The sequence below is a fragment of the Belonocnema kinseyi genome, chromosome 3 (assembly GCF_010883055.1).
Source record: "Belonocnema kinseyi isolate 2016_QV_RU_SX_M_011 chromosome 3, B_treatae_v1, whole genome shotgun sequence".
Lineage (NCBI taxonomy): Eukaryota > Metazoa > Arthropoda > Insecta > Hymenoptera > Cynipidae > Belonocnema > Belonocnema kinseyi.
Window position 1 is genome coordinate 14657094 of NC_046659.1, and position 17217 is coordinate 14674310.

Consider the following 17217-nt stretch of genomic DNA (forward strand, 5'->3'; position numbering starts at 1 on the left):
AATAAAAAGTTAATAAATATTTATATATTATATTTTATATACTATATTTAACATTTTTATTTAAGAAAATGTATAGTCTATTAATTCTAACTCTATTAAACGGATCATAGAATCTAAGTTGATCAAATCTATTGTGATTATCTAAATGAGGTGAAATTGTGCCACATTTTCAGCATTTAATTAGAAAAATTCTTTGATTTTTTAAATTGGCTAATCTGGATAATAAACGCGAGAATTTCTTTAGTAAAAATAGTATTTTAAACCCCTGGTGGAATCTGATCCACGGATAAAAACTTCCATTTTGTTGCGGAGGAAATCTGTCTTGGTAAAAGAGCATCGTTTTTTAAGTATTTACTTTTGGTTAATGTCGTAAGAAGGTTCCGATATTCAAAGGTCCAAAAAATCAACAACGAATTAAATATAAAAAATGTTATAATCGGCAGCGTTTCGGATCTCATATGGTCCTTTCGAAGTCTGTAAAAATAATAGTTGATTGTAAAAACACATTTTTGTTTAAAAAAACTTAAATACGATGTTAATAAATATAGTTATATATAGATAAAAAATATATCGAGAAATGGAATACAAGCAAATAATTTCTCAGTGAATATCCCTAATCTCTATATTTAAAATTTTCATTTTAAGAAATATAGATAGTCTATTAATTCGAACTATCAAACAGATCATAGAATTTAAGCGTTTCCCATCTATTGTGGTTATCTAAATGAGGTAGAATTATGCCACATTTTCGGCTTCTAATTAGAAAAATTCTTTTATTTCTTAAATTGGCTAATCTGGATAATAAACACGGGAATTTCCGTAGCAAAAATAGTATTTGAAACCGCCCGTGGGATTCAAATACTACATAATAAAGGTGAAAACTGAAGAAATGTTGCACTTTTATCAAAACGGATTTCCTGCGTAACAAAATAGAGGCTTTTACCAGTGAGTCAGATTTTACAGGGGGTTTGAAATACTATCTTTACTACAGAAATTCAGGCGCCTATTATCCAGATTAGCCAATTTAAGAATTCAAATAATTTTTCTAATTAGGTGCCGAAAATGTGGCATAACTCAACCTTATTTAGATAACCACAATAGAATCGAAAATATCATTCTATGGTCCGTTTAATAGAGTTAGAATTAATAGACTCTCTAAATTCTTTCAGCGATGTTCTAAATTCGCTAATTCGTTTTTTGAATCCTTGCATGCACGTTGCATTAAGAAGTTTCTCTTGTGCAAGTATGACGTATAGTAGCTGAATCTACTTTGATTGTTTCTTGATGATGTTATATATATAATTAAAAATATGTCATAAGGACAACCGCAGGATTTCGCCGGGAGCGGGTGCTAATCTGAAAAATTGCACCCGCTTCCAGCGAAATCGCGGTAAAATTTCAGCCACAACCACGTCTCACAACCGTGAGATAGGTGGTTACAGTCTGTAAAGGAATCAATACGACGATCCAGCAAAAGCCTCGTGCACCCTAAGAACACAGAGCGACCCAAGGACAACCGCCTTCTGCATTTTTCCCGCAAGTGTATATATCAGTCCAAAGGTCCTGCACGAAAGGTAACTTTGCTCAAACAATTACTTTTTTCAAAAATGGGCGAAGACGAAAATATTTCGGTCTACCTGAGTAAATTTTTCAGCACAGTTGACAAATTAGTAGGAATGGACATTTCTGTTGACGATAATATATTGACTATCTTACTACTTTATAGTGTGCCAAACATTTTCGATAACTTTAGATATGCCATTGAAGCCCGCGATGATCTCCCGACACCTGAAGCTTTAAAAATAAAATTACTAGAAGAGTTCAGTTCTAGAAAAGAAAATAATGGCAATAACACCTCTACGTTTAATGGAAATGATTTTAAATTCCAGAAAAAGGCATTTAAGTGCAACTACTGCAAAGGCCTGGACATAAAGCTTCAGAGTGCAAAAAAACAGCCAATGACAAAAACAAAGTGCTTCAAATGCAGAAGAAGCTTTTCTCACTACTTTTGTAGATTTTGAAATTAATGTCGTCGTGGAAAAAGCATATTTCGCCGTGCATTCAGTGCTGAGTCCACGTCAGGTAAATCTTGGTGTATTGATAGTGGCGCGACTTCTCACATGTGCCATGATAAAAGCTACTTTTCAGAATTAAACCAAGTTGAATCGTAAAAGGTAAGACTAGCTGTTGACAAAACAACTGATATTCAAGGGAAAGGTACAATTCATATTTGCGTCTTGGATTCCTCAGAGAAAAGAAAAGTTAGATTAGAAAATGTTTTGTTTGTACCAGAATTGAAAACTAATCTATTTTCTGTCTCAAAAGCTACCAGAGGAGGACGTTCAGTCATATTTACCGAAGACTCTGCAAAGATTAACAACAGCAAGAATAAAGTTATCTTCAAAGGTAACAGAAAGGGTGATCTATACTTCATAGAGTCAAGGCTAGAAGGATTTTCTGAGTGCAAGGCAAATACCAAGTCTAGTCGATCAGATAAGTGGAACCAATCGATGGTAGTCGGGGATGCTAAATCAACACAAAAGAAAGAAGATAATTCCACAGCTGTGAGTTCGGACAAGTACTTAAGCGAATTGGAGAAATGGCATATGAGGTATGGACAGCTTAATGGAATTGATTTAAAAAAACTCTATTATCAAAATATGGTGAAAGGACTATCATTTAAGTCAGAAGACAAACTACCCACCTGTGAAATTTGTATCATGGGTAAACAAACTGCAACACCTTTTCCAAAGTTTTCAGACTCAAAAAATGAAAAGTTGTTGTGATTAATACACTCAGACGTGTGTGGACCAATGAGAAGCAGATCTCTCGGTGGTGATTTGTATTTTGTAATATAATAAAACTGAAAATAGAATAAAAACTTTACGACAGATAATGGTCTCGAGTATTTTGGACAAGAGTTTACTAAGGATCTTGAACGAAATGGTATAAGGCGAGAACACACTGTTGCTTATACCCCTAAACAAAATCGAAAAGCTGAGAAGATGAACCGAACTCTCCTAGAAATGTCGAGATGTCTCTTGCTGCAGGTCGGTCTACCTGAAAATTTTGGGACCGAAGGAATTTCTATAGCTGCCTATATCCGCATCAGGTGTCCAACAAAAAAATTAAAAGGTCAAACTCCATACGATTTTTGGTTGGGTGCAAAGCCATCTATTCACTATCTGCGATCGTTTGGATGTAAGGCGTATGCTTTGGACAAAAAGCCAAGCAAGGGGAAGTTCGAATGTAGATCCAAGCCGTTCATCTTTGTAGGATATTCAACTGAAGCCAAGGTATATCGGCTATAGAATACTGAAGCTAGAAAAATAGTGACTAGTCGAGGCGTCAAATTTCTTGAATCCTTCAACCAAAGTCAACTTCAACCAGAAATCGATCGCTCTTTAATAGACAAAAGAAATGACTACATCTCTTTTGATACATTTTTCAAAAATTAAGAGAACAACAGTAATACTGATCTGGATTATATAAACATTCAAAATGAAAGAAGTATCACGCCAAATACAAGTCAAAATAGTGAAGATGAAGATTCTCAAGGTTCTCAAGATTCTCAAGGTGTTTAGAAGCGCTTGATGGTCCTCATGCAGACGAATGTCGTAAAGCTATGAAAGCAGAATTTGATGCGTTTTCCCAGATTGGTGCTTGTATTTTGACCAAATGCCCGAAAAATAGAAAGGTGATTGGTTGCAAATGGGTTCTCAGGATGAAATACAATGCTGATGGTGTTATATTTGAATCACTATTTGCCTTGCCCTAGGTGGCTTAGCAAATTTGTTTCTCATAATTACACTCGTTGATATAAAATTTCACTGGTTAGGGTTGATAAATAAATGAAAACTAATTTTAATAGGGAAAAAGCTTTAGCATAAAAAACCCTAATTTATTGGATTTGAAAAGAAATTGTACATGAAGATCTATTTACAAAGCATGAATCGACAAACGAACGAACCGGGCGCGTTGAAATCACACGTACACATCTCGAGGCGTCGGTTGGTATTTTTGTAGATTTCTTATTGCTCGATGAGCGTAAGAACGATTTGGTGACGAGGCCGTGGTTTGTGACTAGGCAGATGATAAGACTTCGTTGAAATCGAGAACGGACGCGAAGGAGCTCCGCCGCACCGTGATTTTCTCGTATAAAAACGATTTTCTTGAACGACCCGAACCCAACGGAAAAACGAAGACTATAGACTAGAGCCTGAGCAGTACCGGTTGCCCGCGCAAACTCACGCACGCCTTGAACCTTCAGGCGGATTCACATATTAACCTAAAGCCCGATTCACAATCGTTCGAGTTTCTATGTTGCGACAGAAACACTCCCCGGAAAAGCTGCGATATGAGTTGGAGAACCTACAACGAATGGAGCAGAGTTAGATGTGAAGATAGTTAACACGAAAACGTCAATTTACATTTAGCCTTAACCTAAGATCAGACATTTGAACGATAAGAAAAATAAAATTTGAGAGATACAACGTCGATTGGTAGAGCTCTTTGGTTTGTTTGAAAGTTGTTCGCTAACAACCAGGACGATGAAGACAGTTTCCTTTGGAGGACTGCTTCGTTGATTAGAATAATTATTATCATCAAAAAAATGATTAGAACAAATTTAATGATGTCATATTAAAATACTTTCAAATTAAAAAGAACGAGCTTAAATCTATACTAACTAATTTAGTTGACCGATGTCAATAGAAATAAGGCAGTTGGCAATAAACATAGTCGAGTTATATTGCATTTGTAAACGCCGCTGGCCGTCGCTCCTAAGGAACACCTCGAGGATCATACCCAGTTGCCATCTCGTACATCCCAAATTATTTTCCATCAGGATAACCACGGACCCAACTTTCAGTTCAGAGGCGGATTTTTGCCATTTTTGGCGGATTTGTAATTCATTGAGGTACTTCTTGTACCACCTTTCCCAAAAATCCTGTCGAGCTTTGTTGATGAGGTTATACGTTGATAGTCTGTTATCTGGAACGGAAATGAGATTTTTCTCTGGCAAGAAATTAAATGATCGACCTACCAATAGATGAGCTGAAGTAATAGCTAACGGGTCATTGGGATCAGCTGAAAGAGCGTATAAAGGTCGAGAATTTAAAATGGCTTCAATTTCGATTAAGAGTGTTCATTTGCTCATAAGTGAGTTTTTGATCTTTTAATATGCGTTTTAAATAATATTTAAAGCTCTTTACATCTGCTTCCCAAAGACCGCCAAAATAGGAAGATAGAGGTGGATTGAAATGCCACTCTATTCATTTAGATAAAGCAAAGGATCCTATCTCTTGTTTAAACTCTTCAGTTTCAAATAAATCGTAAACCTCGCGATGTTCTTTATTGGCCCACACGAAATTGGTACCATTGTCCGAATAGATGTGTTCTGGTACTCCCCTTCGTCCAATGAACCTACGCAAAGCTGCCAAAAAGCCTTCTGTTGAGAGATCGGTCGCAAGTTCGATATGGACCGCTTTGGACACCATGCAAATGAAAACACACCCATACGTTTCGAGAAAACTTCTATTGCGATATTTATTTTCTTTAATGAGAATAGGACCGACAAAATCTACCTCTGTACGACTGAAAGCTAAAGCTTCTGTCATCCTGAATTCAGGTAAAACACTTATTTGAGCCTGCATCATTTTAGGACTTTGTCGAATACATTCTACACAATGCTGGACAATTTTCCTAACCTGATTTTTTCTGTTTAGAATCCAGAACCTTTCGCGAAGAGTATATAAAGTTGTTTGAATATCAGCATACATATCAGCATCAATAATCTCTTGACATGACAATGGACGATTTCTTTCACATTTTAGGTTCTTCCAACGTAGAAGACAAGCGACAAGCCTTATGAGTCGTTGAAATGATGAAACGTGAAAATAGATGTAGTCGCACGTCCCTGTACTTAGCAAACAAATACCCCCCTTTAAACCTGGTTCTTCAATCGATGGTAATTCAACCAACCTAGGCCATTCTTTTTCAGGATAAATTAGCCAACTAGGACCTGCAATCAAAAACGAATTTTTGATGAAATCTGATGATAGTTGTCTTCTAGAGAGAGCGTCGGCAGGATTATTCTCAGAACGGACATGTCCCCACTGAACTCGATCAACTAGTGTCTGAATTTATGCGACCCAATTAGCCTTAAACGTCTTTAACAAATGCGGAACCTTTTTTATTCAATAAAGTACGATGGTGGAATCTGACAAAAAGCATGCCCCATAATCCTGAAAACTTGCATCACAAAATCCATAGATCTCGACCTCGACTGGACTCACACACAATAAATTTCTAGGCATCGAAAAATTCTGCAGACAAGGGAGTTGGTCATTCCACGATTTCCATTTGGTCTGGATGTCTTGAGGTAGCCATTCGTCCCAAGTGATCTTAGATTTCCAACAATCCTGTATTAGAATCTTAACGCAAAAACTTACGGATCCCAAAAGGCCCAGAGATCGAAGATTTTTTAAATTTCCGAAAAAAGCCTTCTTTTGGTGGACGTGCTTTTAGAATCGATCACTCGTACCGCGTAAGTTTGAACATCGCGTTGAGAATCCCAAATGATTCCAAGAGTTTTCTGAATAGGATTTTCTTTGATCAGGCAATCTAAGTTGAAAATTTTCCTTTCAATTTCGTGTAAAACGGAAGTATGATTAGATGCCCATTGTCTTATACAGAAGCCCCTACGGGTCAGTAAATCGATCATTTCCTCGAGAAAATTAAAAATTTCTTGAATTGAGTTCGCGCCAAACACTAGATCATCGACGTAAAAATCGCGTAAATGAATTTTACTAGCGTGTGGGAACTCCTTTCCTTCATCGCGAGCAAGCTGATGTAATGTGCGAATCGCGAGAAAAGGTGCACAGGCAGTTCCAAAAGTTACCGTATTCAGTTGAAAAGTTATTATCTTACCCTGATGGTACCACAACATTTTCTGAAATTTCCTATCGTCTGGATGAACTAGGACCTGCCTGTACATCTTTTCAATGTCAGCGGTAATGACATAAGTATGTGTCCGAAATCGAAGTGTTTGTTCAAAAATGGTATTCTGAATCATGGGACCTTCCAACAGAACCTCATTAAGTGAAACACCTGTCGAAGTTTTAGCTGATGCGTCGAATACCACCTTGTCCTTAATAGTTTCACTAGATATTTTAATGACAGCGTGATGCGGCAGCTAACATTCCTCACTGGTATTATTGTCACAGAGTCATGTGATTTAACGAAATATATTCTTCCATTACCCGGTAATATTCGGATTTCATCCGTGAATTAGACTCGAACTTCATTTCCAGTGCGTATAACCGTTTTGATGCTTGAGTTCTAGATTCACCTAATTTGAATGTACTATCACGGAAAGGAAGCCGCACGGTGTATCTGCCCGTCGCATCACGCTGATTGTGATCTTTGTAATGTTGTTCGCAAGAAATATCACGAGATTTCAAAGGTTCATGATCAAAATCTTCTGTTGTCCAAAAGCGTTCAATAAGTTTGTCTAATTTTACCACATTGCATGAAGCCCTTGCAGATGCTACGAGAACGTCAGACCCTCCTGCCACAATCCAACCTAAAGTATTTTTTTGGAAAATGATTTGAGATTCCTGGTGTTAAAGCTTGATCTGACCGACAGATAATACCGATAAAGTTGTACCTGCTGCTTTCAATAAATCGACTGGCTTAGGCACGTGGAATTGTGGATATGCAAGTTGCAAGTTTCTAGGAATGTCAAATAAATCCCAGAGAAAAAGTTTCTTTAGGCCCGAGATCAGCTATTTTTGGTACTATTAAGGAATGTAATTGTCGTTTAAAATTGTTCTAATTTGAACACAATGCTACTTTAATGTAATTGTTAGAAACAGTGCACAAACCATTAAGCGCTCCAAAATAAATTGAACAAGTTTGTTTTGATAATTTTAAGGAATTCGCAAAATTCTCAGTAATCAAATGAACCGTCGAACAAAAATATAATAGTGCCCGAGCCATGAAACTATTTCCTTCGTTGTTTTCTACTTTTAAAACCGCTGTGGTCATTAATTGAGAATCCGACGGAAACGCTTTCGACGCGTAAGTGTGACGAGCTTGTCATGCTTTCGCATTTGAGTTGATGGAAGCCTTTGTTTCTGCCCTACCCTGACAATGTTCTGAATTGGATTTTTTTTTTGGTTTTTCCAAATGTAACAAAGTGTGATGATCTCCATCACACCTCTTGCAACATTTTCTATTCTTGTACGGAAGCGCGTGGGCGTTCAAACAGTTTCGACACACTTTGTGTGTCTTTACTATATTCAAGCGTTCTTGAACCTTGAGTTCCTTAAAGCTCGGGCATTTGTAAAGATAATGCTCTTCATTGCATTTAATGCGATTGAAGCTTGAGGAACTTGAAGCCGAAGTTACGAGTGAACGTGCTTGGACCCATTTGAATTTACCAGAAAATTGATTGAGTTTTTCGCCCACCCGTTTCCTAGCATTGTTGAGGCCAGTCGAGGCAACCCTCTCCAGTGATCGAAGTTTAAATACTGTAGCTTGAACAAAATTATAAAATTCATCCAATTTTGGAAGCTTGTTTCCGTCTAATTTATCTTGCCATCTAACGAAAATTCTCTATGGCAAACACCGTTATAAAATTCTGATTATGACTTGCTCTCCAAATTCAACCTGCTTTTCATCCAACATACTAAGATGTTGACGCGCTTTAACCACAAGTAAAGAAAGTCGAACGGGATCTGCTTTTGAATATACCGGTAGATCCAAAAGACCGTCAAGAAGTTCGACTACGATCATACGTTTCTGATCGTATGCCTTGCACACCGATTGCCAAGCTTTCCCGTAATTTTCTTAACTTGGCGAAAAAGAACTGATTTTATTCCAAGCTGATCCGGTGAGCGCGTTTGCTAATTGAGTGTGTTTTACCTAATCACGAAGCTATGTTTCCACGTAACCCATTTATCGTGACGTCCGTCAAAGGCCGGTACCCTTATTTCCGGTAGTTTAGGTTTATCCTGCCGTTCAGTAAAGGTTAAATTACTGCTATTCAACGTTAATTCGCAAGGGGTGCCGCGGCTTGTATATTGGTGACTGCGGTAGCAACGTCCTAATAATTTGCTTCGAAATCAGAAAACGCATCGAGGCGCGCGTGATCAGGTTGTAACGCGATCAACTGTAGTTAATCGTTATATTTGAAGTAGATTTTCAAAAGACTGGTCGTACTATTTAAACGTAATTTTGCATTAACCGGATTGCAAGTTGAACTGTCAAAATAGTTCTTTAAAGTCGGGATAGTTCTTTCCAACATAACCCCCCTTTGCATTATGTAAGATACGCGTATCTTCTGTTCCGCAGAAAGTGCCATTTTTAAAGTTAATCAATTGAACTATCCACTAAAATTTTGTTGTTTCGAGTGGTCGCAACGAGTTTAAATATCTTAAGTTTCCTTTAGAAACAGCGAAACGTCGCACTACTCGAATTATGAACGTGGAGAATCGAACACTGGTATTAACCCTAAACACTTTTATAAATTCAAGAGAAAAAAGAAAAACCAAGTACTTATCTTGCATTAATCCTTAGGATGCAGCTGCCATTGGATGGTGAGGGATCCTTTTTTGAGAGCGACGACGTGTTGAGAAGATCCTCGTTGATATTTGAGGTTATCCTTTTGCTTCGGAACACTCAGAAGTCAGGAAAATCAAACCTCACAGGAGGCACCACGTTATATTCGAACCACTATTTGCTTTGCCCTAGGTGGCTTAGCAAATTTGTTTCTCGTAATTACTTTCGTTGATTTCAAATTTCACTGGTTAGCATCGTTGAATAAATAAAAACTGATTTAACAGGGAGAAAGCTTTAGCATAAAAACCCTAATTTATTGAATTCAAAAAGAAATTGTACATGAAGATCTATTTACAAAGCATGAATCGACAAACGAACGAACCGGCCGCGTTGAAATTGCACACAGACATCTCGACGCGTCGGTTGGTATTTTTGTAGATTTCATATTAATCGTGGAGCGTAAGAACGATTTAGCGACGAGGCCGTGGTTTGTGACTAGGCAGATGATAAGACTTCGTTGAAGTCGAGAACGAACACGAGGGAGCTCCGCCGCACCGTGATTTTATCGCAGAAAAACGATTTTCTTGAATGACTCGAACCCGACGAAAAAACGAAGACGATTGACTAGAGCCTGAGCAGTTCCGGTTGTCCGCGCAAACTCACGCACGCCTTGAACCTTCAGGCGGATTCACATTATGACCTAAAGCCCGATTCACAACCGTTCGAGTTTCTATGTTGCGACGGAAATACTCCCCGGAAAAGCTGCGATATGAGTTGGAGAACCTACAAAGAATGAAAGTACCAATCTCGGATATAATTGATATTATTAAATCTTTCAAAAACTTCCCTTCCGAGCTTGTACCTTTGATAGAACAATTTCTCAATAATACTTACTTCTCGTTCAATAACCAATTCTACGAACAAACCTCAGGGGCAGCAATGGGACCCCCAATTTCACCTGTAATAGCCAATGTCTTTATGGAACATCTAGAAACTAAAATCTTCAACCAAGCCAAACTTAAACCAGAATTCTGGTTCCGTTACGTTGATGACACATTTGTCATCTGGCGACATGGACGAGATGAATTAAATAAGTTTTTCGATTTTATCAATCAATTACATCCTAATATCCAGTTCACCATGAAAATAGAACAAAACGGAAAATTGCCTTTATTGAACGTATTAGTTTGCAGAAAATCTGAGAACACATTAGGACACATAAAGTTTACAGAAAATCCACGCATACAAACAGATACCTACATGCCTTCTCCCACCATCACCCATCTCAAAAGCAATCCGTCATCAACTCGCTTGTGTACAGAGCTGTCTCCATAACAGACAAAGATAACTTACAAAAGGAATTACAAAACGTTAAACAAATTCTAATACAGAACGATTACACAAACAAACAAATTGATAAAGCAATAAGAAAACACACTCAAAAAAGCAAGTCAACACAACCTACGAAAGAAAGAGAGAGAAAAATGACCACCACCCTACCCTACATCCAAGGTTTCACAGAACAAATAGGAAGAATTCTCAACAAACACATCATCCAAACCATATTTAAACCACCTGCGAATATAGGGCAGCTACTAAATAACTCTAAAAATAAAAAGGCACCCTTCAGTGATCCAGGAGTATATAAAATCCCTTGTTCTTGTGGCAAAGTCTATATTGGAGAAACCGGGAGAGCGGTGAGCCAACGTATGAAGGAACATGAAAGTAAAGTCAGACTAAAACATTTCACGCAATCAGCACTAGCTTTTCATCATATCGAAACAGGTCATAACAGTTTATTTGATGAAACAACAGTCATTGCAAAAAAACACAACAAATTTCCAAGAAAACATAGAAAAGCAATTGAAATCTTAAAACACCCTAATAAGATCAATAGGGACAATGGATATAATACCAATCCGATTTGGCTTTCCGTTCTCCCGGATTTTTTAAAAAAGACGTGATTGGCCAATCAAGTTCGACCAGTCCCCACGGTGGGGCGCTCTGGCCAATCACAGGCATCCTAGAAAGTATACCTAAGAACATCATGACCTGATACCTCAGTTTCAGGTCAGTCCTGAAGATGCGAACTGCAATGTTCACGAAACGTCGGCAAACAATTCTTAGTTTTATACACGAGTGAAAACCGAAATATCTCTCTTTATCAAAATGAATCATCGTGAAAGCATAAAATCTATTATCAAGATCTATCTCGTAAATTTCAAATTTAAGATTTAGGAAAATTGCATTACTGCCTTGGAATTGAATTCGAACAGAATCTGGATACAAACTCGATTATCATGTCGCAGAAACCGAAGACCGATGTAGAGGTAGTAGAAATGAGCAGAGTCCCATATCAATCTTTGATAGGCTTTCTTATGTACTTGGCATTCTCCACACGACCTGACATAGCTTACGCAGTAAGTTCTCTGAGCCAATTTAATCAAAATCCGGGAAAAGCTTACTGGTTATCAGCAAAACGAGTCCTACGCTATCTAAAAGGAACCAGAAACTGTGGTTTGAACTTCAGAAGAAAAGGTGATGAACTTTTTGGTTATGTGGATGCAGATTGGGGAGCTGGACTTGATGATCGGAGATCCTATACAGGATATGTATTCAAGCTTACTCTCTAGCACGGAAGCAGAATACATGGCTCTATCATAGGCTGCAAAGAAAGCTGTGTATTTAAGACGTTTCTTAACTGAGGTCGGTCTAATACATTTAGATGCAAAGCCAACTAAAATATTCTGCGATAATCAAGGAGCGCAGAAATTGATGAAAAACCCGGTGCAACATGCTCGCACTAAGCATATCGATATTCGCCATCATTATATTCGCGAAATCTTCGAGAGAGGAAACATTGACGTTGAATATGTTCCAACGTCAGAAATGGCTCCAGACGTTCTCATGAAAGCACTTTTTGGACCCAATCATCGAAAGTGTCTTGAAGAACTTGATGTGACCATTTAAAACGATTAGCCCCGTGTTGAAAGGGGGTGTTGGATTTAAATTTAAAATGAGCAACATGAGCCTGACCACTATCGACGATTATATTCTGTCTCTACGATATTCATTACTTAGTTCTCATCGTTTATTTTATAACGACGTATCTTTTGACCAAACTTATTACAACCCTAATTAAATCATCTAAAAACCAATAAGGTTGTAAAAAGTAGTGTTAGCAATGAATTAACAATAAGATGGTTTAGGATTCCTGTACAACGCATTAAGAATGATTTTACAGAAAATTTTCCTTAAAGAATAATTTAGAGCTCATTTAGGGCTCTGGGAATATTATCGACCGAAGGTCACGCGATATTTCATTCGTCCTTTTTTTTTTGTTATATATGGTATTGTGCCACCTTAAAATTATATAATACATGAAAAAAAATTATAAAACCCATTTTCACTCCTCGCATAATTTAGGGCACATTGAGGTCTTATTTGTTAAATGAAGAAATTTGTTTAATTCATTTTTACTAGAATTGTTTAAACACAAATTGTTTCAACATTTTTTTTCATTTTTCATTATTATATTCCCAGAGCCCTAAATGAGCCCTAAATGAGCCCTAAATTATTCTATACGTGTATGTTTTACAGCAATGTTCAGCCAGCTTAAAGTTAAGCTAGCGCAAACACTATTTTTTACAGAAAATAAAAGAGCCAAAAATTTGGAACTACGGGCCCAAATTAGCTCTAAATTGCTTAGGCCCAAACCGTTAATCGCAACGGATCGAGTCGACCCCCTGGACTTGTAGCAATACCATACACAAATGAGTCAGGTACTCGTTATTCCATTCGGGAAACACAAGGTGTATTCCATTGTGGTTAAACGAAACGATTTCGACGACATAAACTGAAATGATGTGACAATTGGGTTACAGAATCTCAAACATACATTAGAACGGAATCGATGCACAACTTGTCGCATGGTCAACTCCGGTGATTTATTAGGAACGTTGACACTAACAAAAATGATAGAATTACTATCCAATATCCGGGGCCGTCCAATTCGCATCAGCTTGTGTCATGGCCAATTGACCGTGCCCCCGATAGAATCGCAACCCCAAATAATATCAGAGAACAAATTAGTTATTGACGCACACGGGGACCCGTTGAAATTACCGACACTCCGCTAGGGATATCTGATAAGGTCTCACTCGACACAGTAGGAGTATTGGAAACAACTCCTAACGGTAATCGACATATCCTCATGATGCAGGATAACTTCTCGAAATATTGCATTGCCATTCCCATCTTAAATTTCCGGGCTACCACGGTTTCTCATGCGGTAGCCATGGTTCGCATTTTAGACTGTTATGGAGGTTCTGTAGTCTATAGACAGCCTGTGACATCTTTGATTTTATATTTATAGGGCTCTCCCTAATGATCATAAGTTATATTCCTAAATATAAATATAAGAGAAAAATAACATAAAATGTGATACTATTAAAATACATAATGTGTAAATATGTTGTGTTCAGCTTGCAAATAGTTGTTAACTAAACTTTTTTCGAGGATTTCATGTTCCTTTAAAAATTATATAATAAAATCATTTCATTTTCCTTTATGTGGCATTACATTTTTTTTCATCCTACTTATTATGATTGCTCGTACGTAAAAAATTGGCATTTTTCGCAACAGCAGTATATATATATTTTTTAAACCGGGAAAAATCACGAATTTCCAGCGGGAGAACCGGGAGAAAAAAAGGAAAAAAATAGTGGCCACTCTGGGTAGCTCAAAACTTAATGGCACAATACGAAGCACCCAGTGCTATCCTTACAGATAGGGGAACTAGTTTCGTTAACAGTACATTGCCAAAGTGATGTTTGCGAGAAACAACTAACCACGTCCGACTATCGCCCCCAAACTGATGGGTCGCACGAACGCAGGCATACCGTTTTTACGGACTACATCAAACATTACGCTAGGAGCTATTATGACTGGGAGAGACCTTTTGCTATGTTTTCGTACAACGCGTTTATCCATGAGTCTACGAATTTTATATCCTTCGAATTACTCTATGTACAAGATGCTAAATAGTTATGTAATTTGTGTTCAGATTAGCTGTTCTCGTCTTGAAACTGAAAAAAAATTTGAAAAAATAAATCATGTACACACTCGGACAAGTAATTTTAACAATTAGCTGTATCCTCTGGAGCACATTCGCCATGGCACAAGACATGTCCCAGAACCTGCACTTCTCGTCTGGCACGAGGATTTTCTACCAACGCCAATACACTCTGCAGACACGAATTAGTAACTGGAGCATCAGATTCAACTACAACATGAATTGCGCCTCTCCACTCAACACTGGAACGAAATTTCAAATTCCGTGTCTGAATCAACTATACTAACAATTTCAGTAACATTCTGCACGCCATCACCATAAGCCTGGACAAATATCTTCGAGCCGTAAACATGTTATTAACCTAAGAAGAACAACAGACAGGCAAAACTCGCAGGTTAATTAATCCAACAATGGCAGCGTTCAAACTATGTGACATTCAGGTGTCCTATGATCGCCACCCTTTTCGGAAAGCCCTTCTATCGCTAAGTAGTTGGCTCCACTCCATTCCAACGAAGCTTACTACAGAGCTCATCTGCCCTGGGAGGGCCTCCAGACCACTACAACTGTATAGACTAGGACTAATTCGAATTTCTTCAGGATGTACACTACGAACATCCCAATTGTCCATGGTCGGATTAGAACCAGCTACGGGAACCACCATAACCCTGTATGAGCCATCCCTGCTGGAAGTAAAAAGATTTAAAAAGATAGAAGCGTATGGATAGAAAAAGATAGATACTCAATTCTTCCCAAATGCACACTTTGCATCCCATAAACTCTATTTTTTTCTTTCCACGCTCTATCCGTCGCGTGTGCTTAGATCTATCTCTTTGTATCCCTGACTCTATTCTTTACAGTCACAACCGTCTATCTTTTTCTATCCAAAATATCCACAACCGCCTTTTTTTTTCTATCCATAATATTCACAACCGTCTATCTTTCTCTATCACTGACTTTATCCCCTGTGCTCCAATGGGACAATCTTTTTCTATCTTTGTTGTTCACAAATGCCTATCTTTATCTACCCCAGACTACTAAGTATCAACGATAAATCGTTTTAATTTCGACCTATTTGAAACCGCCCACAAATGTAGTATTCTTATCCGTTTCGAAAATAAAAATATATTTCGAATTTCAAACTACCGAAAAATATTATTAAACCAGCAAGGGGTTATATACCTAACAATAAAATTCCCCAGCTTCACGACTTACAACTCGAAGTTCGAACACTGCAAAGGCGTCTGCTGACCCTCCAGTTATAGACTTTGCAAATGATTTCACTTGTGTCTGACTTTTACAGTCAGTCACCTACTAGGAACCTGCCTGTACTAAGTCATGGATGTACTTCAACTAGCGCACGCCTCGCTAAAGACAGACGTGGATAAGCAAAGGATTTATGTGATTAGAAATTATGGGATTCAAGAAGATAGGACTATCTCACATTAAAAAAATATATACAAATGAATTCACTTAGATAGGAAAATAGGTATTCAAAAAGATAGAAAAAATTTTGGTTTGCTTAAGGAATAGAAAAGGATAGGGGCGGATAAGTAGAGGATTTATCTAGATAGAAAGTTTGGGATTCTAGAAGATAGGGCTATCATATATTTGAGAAAAGATGGAAATGGGTTCTCTTGGACAGGAAAATAGAGACTGAAAAAGATAAACGAAATTTAAGATTGCCCAATTGATAGAAAAGGATAGAGGTTGATAATTGGAGGATTGATATCGATATAAAGACTGGGGTGCAAGAAGATAGCGCTGTCTTATATTTCAGAAAAGATAGAAATTGATTCACTTGGACAGGAAAATAGGGATTAAAAAAGATAGTCGAAATTTAAGATTTCCAAATAGATATAAAAGGATAGAGTCTGATAATTGAAGGATTGGTATCGGTAGAAAGACTGGGGTGCAAGAAGATAGGGATATCTTATATTTCAGAAAAGATAGAAATGGATTCACTTGGTCAAGGAAATAGGGATGAAAAAAGATAGACGAAATTTAAGATTGCCTAATGGATAGAAAAGGATAGATGTCGATAATTGGAGGATTGATATCGATAGAAAGACTAGGGTGCAAGAAGATGGGTCTATCAAAAATTATTTTATTTTCTTTTCTCTTGCATAATTTCAGGCTCATTTAAGGCTCCTGAAATATCATGGACCGAAGGTCACGCGAGATTTCCTTTGCCCTTTTTTTATTATATATGGGATTGTGCCACCTTAACGTTATAAAAAATACATGAACAAACCCATAAAACCCATTTTTATTTCTCGCATGATTTAGGGCTCATTGAGGTCTTATTTTGGCCCATAGTCCCAAATTTTGGGCTCTGGTATTTTTGTAAAAAATAGTGTTTGCAATAGCTTAACAATAGGTTGGTTCAAGATTGCTGTAAAACGTAATAAAAATGACTTCACAGAAAATTCACCTTAACCATATATAAAAAGAAAAAAAGGGCAAAGGAAATATCGCACGCCCTTCGGTCGATGATACAACAGGAGCCTTAAATGAGCTTGAAATCATACAAGAGAAACGAAACTAAAATTTTTGTTTGAAAAATTTGTTTAAACAATTTT

At 37.5% G+C, this 17217-nt stretch overlaps 2 protein-coding genes across 2 annotated transcripts in view; both read left to right on the forward strand.

Annotated features, from left to right (window-relative positions):
- The window catches only part of LOC117168967 (glycerol kinase), a 64666-nt gene that overhangs the window by 6116 nt on the left and 41333 nt on the right, over positions 1-17217 (forward strand). The gene's annotated exons all lie outside the window — the stretch shown is intronic.
- Positions 11865-12197, forward strand: LOC117169725 (secreted RxLR effector protein 161-like). Its single transcript, XM_033356229.1, has one exon. The coding sequence runs from the start codon at positions 11865-11867 to the stop codon at positions 12195-12197; it is 333 nt and encodes a 110-aa protein (XP_033212120.1).

Coding starts and splice junctions, on each gene's coding strand:
- LOC117169725 (XM_033356229.1), top strand. CDS start 11,865: ATGTCGCAGAAACCGAAGACCGATGTAGAGGTAGTAGAAATGAGCAGA.